This window comes from Pipistrellus hanaki (genome assembly GCF_964339955.1).
Source record: "Pipistrellus hanaki genome assembly, chromosome: 9".
NCBI lineage: Eukaryota > Metazoa > Chordata > Mammalia > Chiroptera > Vespertilionidae > Pipistrellus > Pipistrellus hanaki.
Genome location: NC_140511.1, coordinates 73,946,274 through 73,962,187, shown reverse-complemented (window position 1 = coordinate 73,962,187; position 15,914 = coordinate 73,946,274). Strand labels below are relative to the sequence as shown.

At 56.0% G+C, this 15,914-nt stretch overlaps 1 protein-coding gene across 1 annotated transcript in view; it reads right to left on the bottom strand.

Annotated features, from left to right (window-relative positions):
- The window catches only part of ABTB2 (ankyrin repeat and BTB domain containing 2), a 137,658-nt gene extending 122,558 nt beyond the window's left edge, over positions 1–15,100 (bottom strand). Inside the window, exon 1 of the mRNA XM_084894547.1 lies at positions 13,684–15,100. Coding sequence (XP_084750673.1) covers positions 13,684–14,575 — 892 coding nt within the window. The 5' untranslated portion in view covers positions 14,576–15,100. The remainder of the gene's footprint in view (positions 1–13,683) is intronic.
- Positions 15,101–15,914: the final 814 nt, after the last annotated feature.

Below are 15,914 nucleotides of genomic sequence, written 5' to 3'. Positions count from 1 at the left end.
CAGGTCTCCTGGGCACCACACGGTGAAGGCTGCAGGAAAACCTGTACTTCCCAGCACAGACCTTTAGTGTGAATGAATCAAATTATCAATTCTCCTCGCCCCCAAGCAAGCATCAGAGCTATGATTTTGGAACCTTGGCCGCTGGGAGAGAGAAATGGCCCGTTCTAACGCAAATGGCCTGGCCTTGATTGTTTGTTTTTTGTTTGTTTGTTTGTTTTTCTTTTAAAAAGACGAAATTAAATGTGGAGAGAGCCCCCAGTTACTTGGAAACGGTTGTCACTTGTTCTGGTGACAAACTCCCTCGGCGTAGGATGGCGTCAGGGCTGAACTCTGGCGGAGGGGAGAAGCCAGGAGAGTAAACAAGAAGAGGCCTAGCACTCTCCGAGGTGTCATAAATCGACAGGAAATAGACTCAAGGAGCGAACAGCTTCCAAACGCTCTTCCTCTGCAACTATTTTAAGCAGCCAGCACGGGCTCTCGGAGGTTATTTCATTCACACCCACAGGAGAGGAGCTTCCAGGATTATCTTTAAAACACGCAGGAGAAACAAATACCCACGCCTCCGCAGCCCGCAGGCCGGCCAACCTGGCCGCCCCACTGGGCGATGTTGCTATTTTAAGGCACCTAAATGGCCCGGGTATTGGGAAGCCATGAGGGACGGGCTTGCTTCAGCTGCTCTCACCCATTCATTTCTCCGCTCAGGAAGTCGCTGCACACACTCCATCCCCGCCCAGGCCACTCCGGAGGACAGGAGCAGGGGAGGACAGAGGCGGCGGCCGAGGGGCGAATGAGGACTCTCGGAGCCCAAGAGACCTCGGCTTGCATCCTGCTGTCATTTGCTAGTGATGTTCCCCAGTGGGCTTCTCTGAGCCTCAGTTTCTGCAACTAGAAAACGGAAGTGAAAGAGCCCACGTGCCACTCAGGGCACGTGCCTGGGTGCTTTGTAAAGGCTCATGGTAGGCATGCGCTGGCCCTCAGAGTCGAGAACTCAGATGTCTTGGTTTCTCTGGGTGCAGGTGAGGGGGTGGGGGAAGGGGGCACAGCAGGTGGAGATTAGGGAATCTGGAGTCAGGCTGCCTGGGTTCAATCACAGTCTCTACCTCTTATTGGCTGCGTGACCTTGAGCCTGTTCATCTCTCCATGAAGTTGGAGTTAACCCACCGTACTGACCAGTAGGATGAGTACATTATATAGTGCCACTGCCAATCTAGATCTTTCTCTGCTCTTTCCATGCCAACCTAACAAATCAGGCTTCTCTTGTGTTTCTTCCGTGATCCCTCCAGGTGAGCGAGCCAGAGCAGCACAGCTGTGAAGGGGGTCAGTCACCCCCTCCCCCGCCCCGTGGGGCAGAGATGAGCGCTGCTGAACAATGACTCTTTCACCACTAGTAACAGCGAATGTCTAAGCACCCTGAGCCCACACGCCCCCAAGAACTGGACCCACGTGGTCTAGGCCCCATTCCAGACCATTCATATCAGAATTTCTGGAGGCGAGGGCTTAGGACACACACTCACATACACACACACATACACACAAACAATTTTTTTTTTTTTTTTAATACTCTGTGTAGAGAGTTCATGTGAATCCAGGGGTAAGAGTCACTGAAACAACTCTGTGAGACAGGAGCCAGGTCAACCCATTAAACCAAAGAAGAAAACATGGTTCAGAGACTAAGCAGCTGGCAGTGAGGTCGTGGTAACCCTCCCATGGCCCACCCCTGAGCCAACCTGTGCCACCATTCCCCTCCTGAGCAGCCAAAGCCAAACCAGCATCAAGCACTTGGATACTCCCAATGCCTTCCCGAGACCGCCCCAGGGCCCCCCGGTCTTCTCCCTGCACCCACCAAGGCTCTCCTGGCTAAGTTTCTGACCTAGACTTGACCTCCAGGCATCCGAAGCCGCCTGAAAGAGGCATCTCGCCTTTCCAGAACTGAAGGACAACACACGCACCAAGTCTCAAGGGTCCACAGAACAACTGGACCCAATTAAACAGACCCCGGGCTAATGACAGGAAACCACAGATTTGATGACCTCCATTAGAGGCTGCTGGCTAGAAAGCAATATTCCGAGTCTCTGAAGGCCATCAACCAAAGAATTAGAAGGCTGGAAATTAAATCTCTCCCGCCCCAGGCCCTCCCCAGCCCTGCCGGACCATGCCTGTCCGCGGGTGGGACCAAGGAGGGCAGTGCTTCCATCCATCATGATTATGCGCATTCAAGGAGCCTTTTCCTCCCGCCGAGACCTGGAGGCCAACCTCCTTCTTGACAACGCTCTCTCTATTAACACACTGCGGACGGATCACAAGAATTCTCACTGCATATGACACAGAGCTTTACAACGGATCATACTTTAAAAAGATGCTAGCTTGTAAGAGCATATCATAAAATAACCTCAAAATGCAATGGGCATTGAATCTTAAAGTGTGCCTTTAACACTTACGTAAAATGTTTTTTGGACTCATTCTATAGAAACTTACCTGGCCAGTGGGTAAAGCTAGCAATGAAACTTCTGCGCCGCAATGCGTGGCGTTTGAGACAAGCGACCAACTTCGCACTCGGGCCTCTGGCTCAACCCTGTGTCTTCCCTACGTGGCTGTTCCCCTTTCAGTCAACGGCCACTGGTTCTTCTAGTTGCTGAGACCACGACCCTTGGTGTCATATGAGTTCCTCTCTCATCCCTCCCGCGTCCAAGCAGTTGACACCTGGTCCAAGCCTCTGTGCTCTCTCACCTGGATGATTGCAAAGCCTTGCTGCCACTCAATGCTACGGTCCATGTCCGCCACACAGAGAGGGTGAGGTTGCTACAGTGCAACTCCGATCAGGCCACCTCTGTGCTGAAGGCCTCCAGGGGCTCCCAGCAGAACTCAGGGTTAAAGCCAAGGAACGGCATGATGGTCAATGAGGCCCCACCTGGCGAGTCACCCCTCCATTCCCTCTGCAATCGCATCTCCTACTCCACTCCCTGCACCCCGCGCTCTCCCACCCGCCACCCTGGCGTCCCTGAACCCACCAGGCCTGGCCGTTCCCTCTGCCCCCTCTGTCTCTCTGGCCGGGCTGGCCTCATTGTGAGTCCTCCTGCGTGCCTTGCGATTCCTCATTACCCATCGGCCTCCCCCTCCTCTTTCACTCACTGTTTTATCACGGAGACCTGGACGAGTGCCGGTGCACAGCCAGTCCTCAGTACGGATCTGCTGCTTGGGCAAGCAGATGTACCCCAAACTAAACTCGGGGCCTCGCCCCTGTTCATCTCCAGAACTTCCCGCTGTCACCACCATCCGTCTCCTCTGAGATCCAGGTGGGGGGAGACATAGTGACCCTTCCTGGGATACTTCACAGGCGCCCACCGGACAGGCGGGGCCGCTGGGAGGCCCCTTCAGAGGCAGCGCCCCCATCCCGGGGGCCCTCGCACCTGCTACCGAGTTGGGTCCCAGCACAGCTCTGGCCTGCCCGCCCAGCCTGGGAGGACTGTATCCAGAACAGCTGCGAGCAGCTTCCTTCCAAACGGGCCCCCCCGTGTAGCCTGACGCACTCAGCAGCCGAGATGCGTTTAAAGCGGCAACACAGAAACCACTGTTTGGGGCTGTCTGTTCTGTCTTCTCCAGGCCACTTTCTTTCTCTCTTTTCTTATTTTTTTAAAAATATGTTTTTATTGATTTCTCACAGAGAGAAAGGGAGAGGGATAGAGAGTCAGAAACATAGATGGGTGAGAAACATTGATCAGCTGCCTCTTGCACCCCTACTACCGGGGATGTGCCCGCAACCAAGGTACATGCCCTTGACCAGAATCGAACTTGGGTCCGCAGGCCGACGCTCCAGACCACTTTCTCAATTCTCAACATGGGGACTCCCTGAGAGGGTGGGTGCACCTTGGGAAAGAGGGATGACGAGCCACCACCCCCGTTTACCAAGCCTGCCAGGGGGGCCTCTCCCAGCCCCGCTCTAACTTGGTGGCTGTGAAGTGATGAGGGCTCAGGGCTCCACACCTCAGGCTTCAGAGTCCCTGGCAGCCTGTCCCCGCACTCACTCGGCTTCCCTCCTCTTAGAAAAAGTGGCCCTGCCAACTGCAACAAGCGGCGTTTAAACACATCCCGCCGGGCTCCCCGGCCCTGCCTTCCACGAGCCTCACAATGCCTGTCTCTGTCCCACACGGCATACAGAAGGGTGTAGCATGTTTAATTTTTTTTTTTTTTTTTTTTTTTGAGCTGTTCCCCTGCTATAAATACCCGAGTCTGGGTAGGCGGGTTTCAAACACCGGCGGGATGAAGTCACCTCGGAGCCAATCTCACCGCAGCGCAGGCCTGCAGGGCCTGGGCGCAGCTGTCAGCCAAAAGTAGACAGAACTCATCCTTCTGACCAGGGGCGGGGAGAGGGGCACTCTGAGCACAATAATCACAGTTAATCCCGATAGAAAGAGGATGGCGTTTGGTCCTGCGACCCAGCCAGGTCTTCGGAGAACACAGCCAGCTCCATCTGGGGTGTTTCTTTCCCAAGGATGCTAATTACAGGGCTCGGCTTCAGGGAAATGATTTCACAGTGTCCATGTGGGGTCTCGGAACATTATCAGAGACAGAAGGGCCCTTGGAGAATCTGGTCCAGCCTCTTCACACCCCGGAGAGAGGAGCAGAGAGCCAAGGAGATGCTGTTATTCACTCCGGGTCGTGGAGGGGCCAAGCTCCGTCCAACCCAGAACTTTGGGATCCAAATTCTTCGCTCTCTGAACCGGCTGTCCCGGACGCTTGGGCACACCCACTTGGGGTGTGTGTGTGTGCGGGGTGGGGTGGGGGGGGGAGGCGGTGAGCCTGGGCTCGTGTTTATGAACAACTCTCCTAACAGCAAATACTGATTTTCATATTTTAAAAGATAGAGGGTTACGTTATTATTATTATTATTATTATTATTATTATTATTATTATTATTTTAAGTTTTCCACAAAAGGTTGGCCTCAGTTTTAGGGATTATTTTCATGCACTGAAAGGCCCATTTAGACTCTTCGTGGTCCAATTTAAATTCCCCTACCGCTAACCTTGTATCTGTGGTATTTCCAAGTTCAGCTTTCTTGGTTAATTTTTCCATCGCGGGCCTGACCCCGCCCCTCAAGCTCGGCTCACTTTGAGAAATTATGAACCACAAACGACTACAGATGTATTTTTTTGCAACATGTTCAAGATGTCCCTTTCTCAAGGGACAAGAAGGTGCCTTTGTAACAGCGGGGTCAGGAAAAGGACTCACACCCAGGTTATGAGCTAAGCCAGTGACGACCTCTCACTTTTTATTCCCGTCGGTGGGATTCTGCTGGACTCTAAGAAGTCCAACCCGGGTGGCATGTGCTACAAGGTGGGCCCGCAATCGGGAACAGTCAGCATGACGGAGGTCCTTATTGTCAGTCCTCTGGGAACACCTTCGCCGAGAATTAGAAAGTGACTCATCCTCTCTGAGAACTGAGCTGCTCTTTTCCAAAACTCAAAAGCCGGAGCCTGAATGTATCAAGTGGGGCTTAAACACAGAGAAGGTCCCGAGGCCCTCGTACTGCATCCTGCTTTCTGTCCCTTCCCACCTCCACGTTCCAGACTCCCGGCTTTGGCAAAAGTCCATCCAGTGGCCTCACTTAATGAGTTTGTCAGCCCCGAGCTCCGTCCCGTGTGGGGGCTGCCCTGGCCTGAATTGCCGAGTCAGAAGCCAAAGTGGGCAGACGCAGCATCGCTGATCGAAGCCACCCTCGCTCTCCGTGCCCTCCCCACCCCAGTCTGCTCGGGGAGAGCCTTCTGTCATTGACTGGCGTTGCCAGGACAGCGGGCTGGGGCATTTTTGAGGTCAAGCTTTCAATCAACAGGAGGGGGTGATGGGAGGCCTGGGACTGCGGTTAAGATGAGCTGGGGAGCAGACGCACTAAATTTCTGAATTATAAAAATAAGTTTTGGAAAACTCTCTTCCTGCACTCTGGCAGGCCTCGCAACATCTGGATGGAAGATGTGGGAAAGTTTTCCTTTCGGACGGTCTTATCTGCCCTGCTCCTCTGCCTCGTGAGGCCTGGACCTTCCAGCCCAACGGGATAACTTGCTGGTTTCCAAAACACACACGCAGGCTCCAGGTCTTTGCTCACACGGCGTCCCTCTTTCTGGAAGCCTCCCTGCCCTCTGCACCACCTCCCTTCCCTGTCACAGCTCCGCCGGCCCCAATCCCACCGCTCACGTGCCACCTCTTCCCAGAAGCAGCCCTGACTCGCCTACCCACCCACTTGGGGTTCCTGCCTCCCCTCCCAGCTCTCCAGGCTCCGAAAGCTTCAAGGTCCCCATGGGCGGGACGGACATTCTATCTACCACACAGAGGGGCCTGGGAAGAGGAAACGAAATAGCCTGTGAAAAGCAGCCGAGATGGGCAGGGGCACATCGGCATGCAGGTTGTGGGCACTGCCCCGGGCACCTGAATGCAGGAACCACCCACTTCCTCATGAAGGACCCATGCATGCGCTTTGCTCCTGGACGGGCAGGATCCGAGCGGGTCCTCCTCCCAATGGTCTCCTCGGCCCCGCAGGCCGCCGGTGCTCGGTCAGCGGTTGATGAATGTGGCCAGCGTGGCTCACGTGGGCCGTATTTCTTAAGCTTCTCCTCCCAGTTCAGCTCGCCACTCCAAATATACCGCCAGAGTTGCAAAACCACGCAGGCCCTTTTTTTAAAAACAAGCAAGGCGACCACAGAGCGTGTTTACATGACAGGCCGGCAAAACACAAGACACCTGCCGTCCTGGGGCTCCGGCCTCCGGCCTCGGCAGCTGCCACACGCAGGGTCCGATATCCACCCCTGTTCCCTGGGGCCTGGGGCCTGGGGCTTCGGGTTCGCACTGCCACTATCATCCTGGCGGGGAGGGCACGGGCTGGGGGAGGCGGGGAGGCGCCTGATCTCAGGGCCCACTGCAAGCTGCTGCTTCCTTGTGGGGGCAACCGAGCCATAAAGGAGCAGGGTGCTTTTTTCCAGAGTCCGTAACTTCCTCCTATTCGTCACCAGGGGAAGCTTTGTGACGAGTCCTCGTCACCCTGGGATCGGGGTCACGATCCTTCCCTGCACCGGAGACTCCCTCTTTGACAAAAGCAAACAGGACCAGTGCATCCAACACAAGCTTGCAAAAATAAAGCAATTATCCCAATTCGTATTTTGTGCACCAGGCACGGTGCAAGGCCCCTTATGGAGACTCGTTACATCCATCCTATGAGTTGGGTATTCTTTCTAGTCCTACTCTAGGGCAGTGCTTTTCAACCAGGGGTGATGTCGCCCCCCCATGACACGTGTGACGTGTTTGATGGTCAAGACAGGCAGAAGTGGGGGACCCTACAAGGCCCATGGCAGAAAGGATCCAGTCCCACATGTCTGCAGTGACCAGGCTGAGAAATCCCGTTACAGAGGGAGCAACTCGCGCACAGACATTAGACCACCTGCCAGGGTCACACGGCTCAGGAATGAGGGAGCCAGAATGACACTCTTACTGTGAGCTCTGAGCTCTCAACCAGCAGCGGTGCTAACCTCCCTGGAGCACTAAGTATGCACCAAGCACAGCCGTCCTGACCACTCATTTCTGGTGGAAAAATGGAGCGACGTGCACTTTGGGAGCTAACACAGACTTCAACGCCTAAGCATTTCAGCGGGCCCTTCTCTCCCCGTACTGTTAGTACCGAGGTCTCATCAGTGGCCTGAACCTGGGGCAGACTCTAGTCCCCTTCATAAAGACTTTTTGGCCAACTCCAGAGCCAGGGGAGTGTCCCCCTTCCCGGAGCTGACTGGCCCCTTGGGGAGATGACCACAGTGGAGTCTGCCGCCTCTCCATTCACTGAGCTTACTGACCACCAAGTGGCTGACACTCGCAAGGCCCTCCCTGGGCAGCAGAGCTCCCTGCCCCGTCCAGAGCCACCATAATGGCTCCTCAGAATCAGTGTCACCTCCAGGGCACACTCTGGGCTGGCTGGCAAGCAGCACTGAGACAGCAGCACAGCATCCTTCGGAGGAAGGCCCGTGTCTGGTCTTCACTGTGGTTGTGAAGATTCACTGGGCTACTGGACTTAAAGGGCCCGGACACAGCCAGCCATGGACAAGATCTATAATAAATCCTGCTGTTGCTATGAGTTTGACCTTCAGCACCACTGGAAGAGGGTCAAATGCTGTCCTGCTCTTCACCACCTTTGTTTTCATGATTCTTCACACACACACACACACACACCAACACAGGCCTGGGGCTTGAGCAATGTGGGGCTTGGTTCTGGCCCGGCCATGACCGAGCTGTGAAGTCGGGGCTCCCAGAGACCCTTCTGGGAGAGGGCATTCCATTCACTGGATTTTTGTGGGGACCCGGCGGGAGCAGAGATGACAAACAGGCCGAGGTGTTGCACAAAGACCTGTTATTATGGCTGTAGACGTGTGGCAACAGAAGCCAAGGCATCCACTCACTGTCCAAATAATGAGGCAGATGCTGATGGGGAGGTGGGATAAGCACCAACCCGGGGATTAGCAGCAAAGTGCCTCTGGCTTGCTTCAGACCCGGGGGTGCTGTGGCTGTACCCCGGCATGTCTCAGCGGCGGAGTGCCTCGGTTCTATTCTCGGACTGGAGGCAGGTGGGGAGGAACACAGACACGCCTCCGATGAGCAATAGTCAGCAGCAGAATTGCCCTCTGGGGCAGCTCTGCAGGAAGGAGGGATTGGGATTGCTATTCTTAGGGGAACTGACTGCTTCTGATTTTCAACTCAACCCTCCTGTGGATCTGCCATTGGCCTATTCGACTTCTATGAAACCCCCACTTTAGGCCTCTCACACCGAAGGCACACCCCTCACCATTTACACGTGCTCATCACAGCTGGCCGGGGGTGCCCTGCTAGAAACTAGAATATCAAACGGCTGAATGATGTCTCTGTGGTTTGGGTACCCGCCCACCCCCCAACTCTCTCTCTATTTATTAAGAATGTGACATTCCCTGCCAAGGTGGAAAGCAGGGAAGGTTCTTCCAAGGGGTAGAGGGCTTTCAAATTCAATTTCTGGAATTAAACGTTCTGTATGGGATGCGCCATCGACTGCCTAACATTTATGGAGGACCCACTCTGCCCAACAGTGTGAGGCACAGGGAGGCACCATGCTCGTGAGCTCCAGACTGAGAGAGACAGACAGGCACAGCAGGAAGTGGTTCCAGAACGCGCTCTGGGCGCCGTGGAGATGCCAGGAGGGGTGGCTCTTCCAGGCAGGGGTGGAGTCAGGGAACGCTCCCTGGAGGAAGCAGAACTCCACCTGTTCCTCTAACTGCGTAAGGCTGAGTTGCATTTCTCAGACATTCAAGGAACGGGGGGAGGGGAGATAAGTTTTCATTTCCTAAGCTCTCACTTTTACCTTCCTTCCCCCCATCCTAGGCTTCAATAAAATATCCGAGATGGGAAGCCGCCCTCCTCCCTCAGACTACCCAGGTGTGGAAACGGATTCAATAGCAACTAGCAGCTCCCTTCACCTCCTGTGCATGATCTCAGTGGCGATCCATCTCCTAATCTCCTCGCTAGCTGGGTCCTACAAGGAGGGAGAGTTTTCATCCCTGCTAGGGATGCAGCCTTTTAGGTCCCGGCTGCAGCCATTTGTAGGATTTGCCTCAGCTGATAACTGAATAGTTGAGGAACGTTCTCGGTCACGATCTTTTGCCTGGAGGGACTGAGCCAGCAGTAGTTTTGATAGATCGCCTATTGCTAATAAAGCTGCAGAGAGGCCTTCCCTGGCTGGCATTAAATTAGCCCCAGTCACATCCTGTTTCCTTGGCCTTTTCTCTCTCTTTTTTTTAAAGTAACACTTACTGATAAAAGAGCGAATCCCTATTTGTTTATTTTTTTTGTCTCCTCCACTAGTTTGTAAATCTCACAAGAGGAGGACCCTTTCTCTCTCTTCACCAACTTAATGCACAGCACTTTTCACAGTGGAGGGCACAGGGCCAGGGCTTGGTACATGTTTGTTGAGTGAACTGTTGTTATTCATCCAGCATTTACGACGTGCTATGATCTTTAAATCTCTGATCTCACCTAATCCTCATGATCTCACCTAATCCTCATGCAAACCTCCAGTTAGGGGCTGTCATTATCTCCCATTTTACAGGCAACAAAATTGAGGCTTAGAATGGTTAAGACATTTGCCCCAGGCCACTCATCTACATGGAGATGAGCTTGGAACCCTCACTGTGATTCTAAGTTCTGCACTCTTTGTCACAATGACAGAGCACATCCTGGTTACTGTGTTGGAATAAGATTGTTCTCAGCAAAATCCAATCATTGAACCTGGAGCCTCACGATTGAAGAGAACTTTCTCAAGTGCCCCGCAAACTCATAAAAGCTTAGTTAAAAAAAAAAAAAAAAAAAAAATGTCCAAGAAGGAACCCAGAAGTGAGGCCCAGTCGAAACCGGTTTGGCTCAGTGGTAGAGCGTCGGTCTGCGGACTGAAGGGTCCCAGGTTCGATTCCAGTCAGAGGCATGTACATTGGTTGCGGGCACATCCCCGGTAGGGGGTGTGCAGGAGGCGGCTGGTCAATGTTTCTCTCTCATTGATGTTTCTAGCTCTCTATCCCTCTCTCCTCCTCTCTGTAAAAAAAAATCAATAAAATATATTTAAAAAAAAAAAAAAAAAGAGGCCCAGCATCCAACTCGCACAGAGGGATGAGAGAGTGAGAGGGAATGAGAGGGGTTTCCATATCTGGCCTACACCGCCTTTAGAAACACAACTCTATTCAAGTGGAGGCTCCACCTCCCGGAGGGAAGCCGTTAAGATATCATCACTTAATGACACCGTCCTGGGAACACGGACATCGATACCAAGCGAGCAGGTGACATATAATTCCCTGCTGCGCCGTGAGATCATGTTTTATAAACACCACAGAACTTTTACGGCCCATCTCGGGCTGAGCAAAACCCTATTTGCCCGGCGCTCTGAGTAATGGACAGGCATGGATGGACCAGGGCCCTTAAAGTCCCGGTTGGAACACAATAAAAGTTTAAGAGCCCCGTGGAGCTGAGCCAAAGGCATGTGCCCGTGCCATAGAATTAGCAGGCACAGCGGCAATAAAGACATTATAATTTCAAGGGAAGACCAGTAGGACTAGAAAAGGAACCAGCCCTCTCCCTCCTGTGTGCAGCCATTTCCCACTTAGTCTTCAGCTGTGGCGAAGGGAAGCTTGCCGGCCTTGGGCTTATGTTTGCATAAAAAACAAACAAACAAACAAACAAAAAAAACAAGGTCTGGATCTCTCCGTGTCTTTCCTCGGCAGTTTATGCTTCCCCTCTGAAGTCAGCTTTCGGGCCCGCGTAATTCATTGCTCCGCTACCAAACGTTCATTTCACTTGGTCTGCGGAGACTCAATAAATCAGCCTAGTTATCGTGGACGGCGGCCACCTCCAGGTTTTCATGTATAAAGAATGAGCATCCATGTTCCTAAGTGGAAGCGAATGGTCACCCGCCTGCAAGGGAGCTCCCTGGGGACCAGGGAGGGCACAGAGGGACATGCTTGCTGGGGCCGTCCAGGGAGCTGTGCTGTCCGGACCAGCATCACTTAAGAAGGATTGCTTGGGGTGTGGGGAGAGGGGTAGGGAGGAGGACAAATCGAGAAAATCCCAAGGAGTGGTGAGGTGACACTAGGTAAGAAACGGCCCTTTCGTGGAAGACACCGGTGTTTCAGCCGTTTCCGGTCACTCTGCATTTTCAGGGGACCCTAGCGAGGCAACTGCCCTTACGAGCCTCGATTTGTCATTTGTCGTTAGAAACGCTGAGAAGTTCCTGAGGCTGCAGGGCGCCGGCTGGCTGGTGAAGGGCATGTGTATGTTTTTTTTTGTTTGTTTGTTGGGCACCGATCAGTCCACCTTCCTTCTAGTTTGGTTTATGGGGTTAGGGCCTCAGTCTTCTCCCGAGGAGTCTTTACCTCCTTTGACTTTAAGCCCTGGCCTCCCCTCAGCCAGAATTCCAGAACTCTTCCCCTGGGCTATGACAACCGATGGAAATCCCCCTGCCCGCCACACTTCCTCCCCGGAGGTGTTCCCTGTGTCGATGCCACAAACCTGGAGGGCAAAGCCCAATTATCCGCTGTGATATCATCAACTGAGATTCCGGACTGACCTCAACTCTGACCTCAGAGGAGGAAAATGAAAAGGCGAGCGCTCTCCCACTGCAGGCATCTCTGGCCGTGCCGGAATTAAAAGCCAAACCAGCGAAAGTCAAAGTCAAAGTCAGCCACGCTAACACCTACAGACGGGCCTACAAGGAGGCCTAAGAAGCCGACGGCTCCTCTTGGAATTGGGGCTAATAAAAACAAAACGGTTTCCTTTTTTTCCACTGGCTGAAAGCTTCATCTCTGGACCCTGCCTGGGTTCACGTTCTAGCTCTGTCACTTAACATCTGTGTAATCTTGGGCAAATGACGTCACTGCAGGGTACCTTAGTTTCCCCATCTGTAGAATGGGGATACTACTACACCTAATAGGGTTGCTAGGATGACTCGAGGTAACATATAAAGTGCTAAGAATAGAGACGGAACGATAAGTGCTAATTTTAAATTTTAGCTAGTATGCTCAGGTTAAACCAGGTTTAAAGGTAACCTCCCTGTATGCCTTTCCCAGTACCCACCGGGCCTCTTCCACCGAATGCTCATTTGCCACCGAAAGCTGCCCCCACAAATGGCCTTCCAATCAGGTTGCTAGGATGACGAGCCATAGTACCATTCTAAATAATTTATGGTTTGCTGACTCCTGAAATAGGAGTCTGGTAGGCAGTTTGCTGTGGAGCGTGTCACACCCTAACCTTGCTAGGGAGAAGGTCAAGTGCTTCCCTTCCATCCTTTGCAGGAAGCCATGTCATCATCCTTCAGAGACATTCAACTACCCAACGGTTTCTTTCCCCATCTTGACACCAAGCAGTGGCCCATCCCCCATCGCGTGGTGTACCGGGTCATCCGGGTTAATGTTTTCTTCAGAAAAACCCTTACGAGGGTGCGTTTAGTACAGCACAGGGCTCCCATCCATTGCGCACGTGGGTGGTGACAGCTTGGAAAGTCAGGCCCTGCGAGCCAGTGGATGGCTCCCTTCCCGGGAAGAGAAGCCGGGAATCCCCGGATTCTATCACCCTGGGCGCACACAGGGTTAAGAACCCAGCGCTGTGCCGGGCATCCTTCAACCCAGCAAAGCCCAGGAAGGCAGCACCGGTCCGGGACTTTCTGCTCCCTTCCTCCCACCCCACTTATCCAAGACTCAGGCCTTAGAAGAGTTGGGACCCTCTGGCTGCTACGGAATAGGCTGGAGAGACCCAGCGGGCAGAACCAGCTGTCGGGAAAGACTCCGCCTATAGGTCCCCTCCAGCGAGGCCAAGAGCGCAGGGCAGTAAGCGTCCCCTCCAGAGGGGGGTTCAGAAATGGCTTGGTCCGGACGCTCAACTCGCGCACGGCTCCCAGAAAGTGACAGGGACACGCGCAGCACCGGGTGGCGATCAACCCTCCCAAAGTCTATCGCCAGAAGCACCACCTCTCGGACAAGAGCCCTTGAATGAACTCGTCCATCCCCAGATCAAAAAACGCTTCCTCTGGGGGGAAGGGGGCTCGGCACGCCCCCCAGCTTCCTCCTAAAACATTCCCCCCCCCCCCCCCCCGGGTCTCTCCCACACCCCCTGCCCCCGGCGGCCGGCGGGGGGCCCGGCGCACTCACCGTTGGCATTCTTGCCGCAGATGAGGTGCTCGTAGGGCTGCAGGACGCCCCAGAGCTCCGCGTCGTTGTTGATGACCATCTCCAGGGCCTCGGCGGACACCTCCCCGCCGCCGCCGCCGCCGGCCCCTCCCCCGTCGGGGCTCTGGCTGGCCTGCACGCGGGCCCGGATCTCCTCCACCAGGTTCTCCATGCACGCCGTCAGCGAGATGGCCGCGTACTCGTGGATGCGCACGGAGATGCGCGTGTCCACCATCCAGCGGAAGAAGCGGCCCACGGAGAAGGTGAGGCCGCAGCGCGCCGACTTGCCGCGGCGCAGCCCGTCGCCCGCGCTCATGCTGTACAGGGACAGCGCCTGCACGGCGGCCAGCGCGCAGCTCTCCGCCAGCGCCCAGCTGTGCACCAGGCGCACGGCGCTCTGCACCTCGAAGCGGGTGCACTTGGCGTGCAGCACGCTCAGCCGCTGCGCCTCGCGGGCCACGCGGATGAGCGCCCGGCGCAGGAGCAACGCCAGGCGCCGCACCGCCTCGGCCGACAAGAGGGCCGGCCGCCGGCCTTTGCGCAGCACCCGGGCCACGTCCGCCTCGGTCCAGGGGAACTCCTCCAGCTCGGGGAGGCGCGGGCAGCGCGAGAAGAGGTCGGCCACCTCGGGGTCCTCGGGCAGCACCGTGTTCACCGTGTCCCAGCTGTTGTGGCGGCTGTTCATGGAGCCCGAGTAGCACCACCAGGCCGCCGCCCCGCGGGGCTGCGGCGGCGCCGAGGAAGAGTTGAGCGCCTGCGAGTTGGACTTGGAGGACGAGAGGCTGAGGGAGCGGCACGAGTCCCCGGCCCCATAGCCGGAGTCCAAGGTCAAGTCCTCCAGCGTCTTCAGAGTGGAGCTGTACGTCCCGGCCATGGGGAGCTTGCCCGGGGGGCGGCGGCGGCGGCCTCGCCGGCCGGGGGAGCGAAGTGCGGGGGAAGGGGAGCGCTCACAACTCCATGCTCCCGTCTCCAAGTGGCAGAAACAAGCTTTCTTCTAGACGCTCCGGGGCGCCCTCCTGGTCGACGCCGCCGCGGGACTCGGCGGCCGCATCGCCCGCCCGCCGCCCGCCCGGCGGCCGCGGGGAGGTGGGCGAGGTTCGCCCGGGCCGAGGCCGGGGCCCCGCGCGCGCGCCCGGCGTCGGGACTCAACGCTGTCACAGGAACGGCGCCCTCCGCGGCTCCTCAGCACTCGCCCTCGTTCGCCTCAACTTCCCGCAAGCGGAGCGTCTGTCCCCTCAGACAACGACCCCGGAGAGAACAGGGCGGCGGCGGCGGCGGCGGCAGAAGCAGGAGGCGGCGGCTCTCCGCGCGGCGCGAGCCCGGGACCGGGCAGCGAGGAAGCGCCGGGCAAACTTCTGCGGGGCGAGCGCCGCCTCACAGCTGGGTACCTCGCAGCCGCCGGGCCGGCATGCAAATGACTCGGGGCGGCCCGCCAATCACCGGCCGCTACGGGCAGGGGCTGAGCCAATGATCTCTGAGAGGGGCGGTCGCTATGTAGATTTCACTCCGGGGCGAGAGAAAACCCTTGGAGGCGGAGGCGGAGCGCGAGGCCGGGAGGCGGGTGCAGCGGCCGGGATGGAGGTGGAGGAGGGGGGGTGGGGGGGAGTGGAGAGAGAGAAAGAGCGAGAGGGCGTGCGGGAGGTGGGGTGAGGGAAGGAGACCCCGCGTCAGTCTCGGGCGCTGACGATCTAAGGAAACATTGAAAAGAAAAGCCACTGTGCGCTGTCCGCCTGCCTGCCGCTCAGGCGTTCGCAGCTCTACCTCCCTCCCCCCCGCCTGCCCAAGTTCTCTGCAGCCGAACCCCGGCGCCAGCATTTGGAGTGTGGGTCTGGGGTGGGGTTGGGAGACCGGGGGAATGGGGGAGGAGGCCCAACCCAGACGCTCCAGACTTCTCGTCCAGACTTTCTTCCAAGCCCCGCCCGTTTTCTGAGACGGAGCCCCAGTGGCGTCTGGAAGGAGGTGGGGCGCCCCTGCTGGCTCCGCCTCCCCAGCCCGTCAGGTTCTTTGTATTGCTAACCTAGGCTCCATCCAGAACAGAATTTCTCCTAAACTCGGAACCCGATGCATGGACGGGCTGCAGGAGGTCTGTGGTCCACACCCATCATCCCTCACTACTTGAAATTACACACGCAGTTTCCCGGGTATTGCTCCGGGGAGAGGTTCCCAGGAGCCCGCGCCTTCCCTGCTACATCCATCTGTGCCATAGTGCTTGC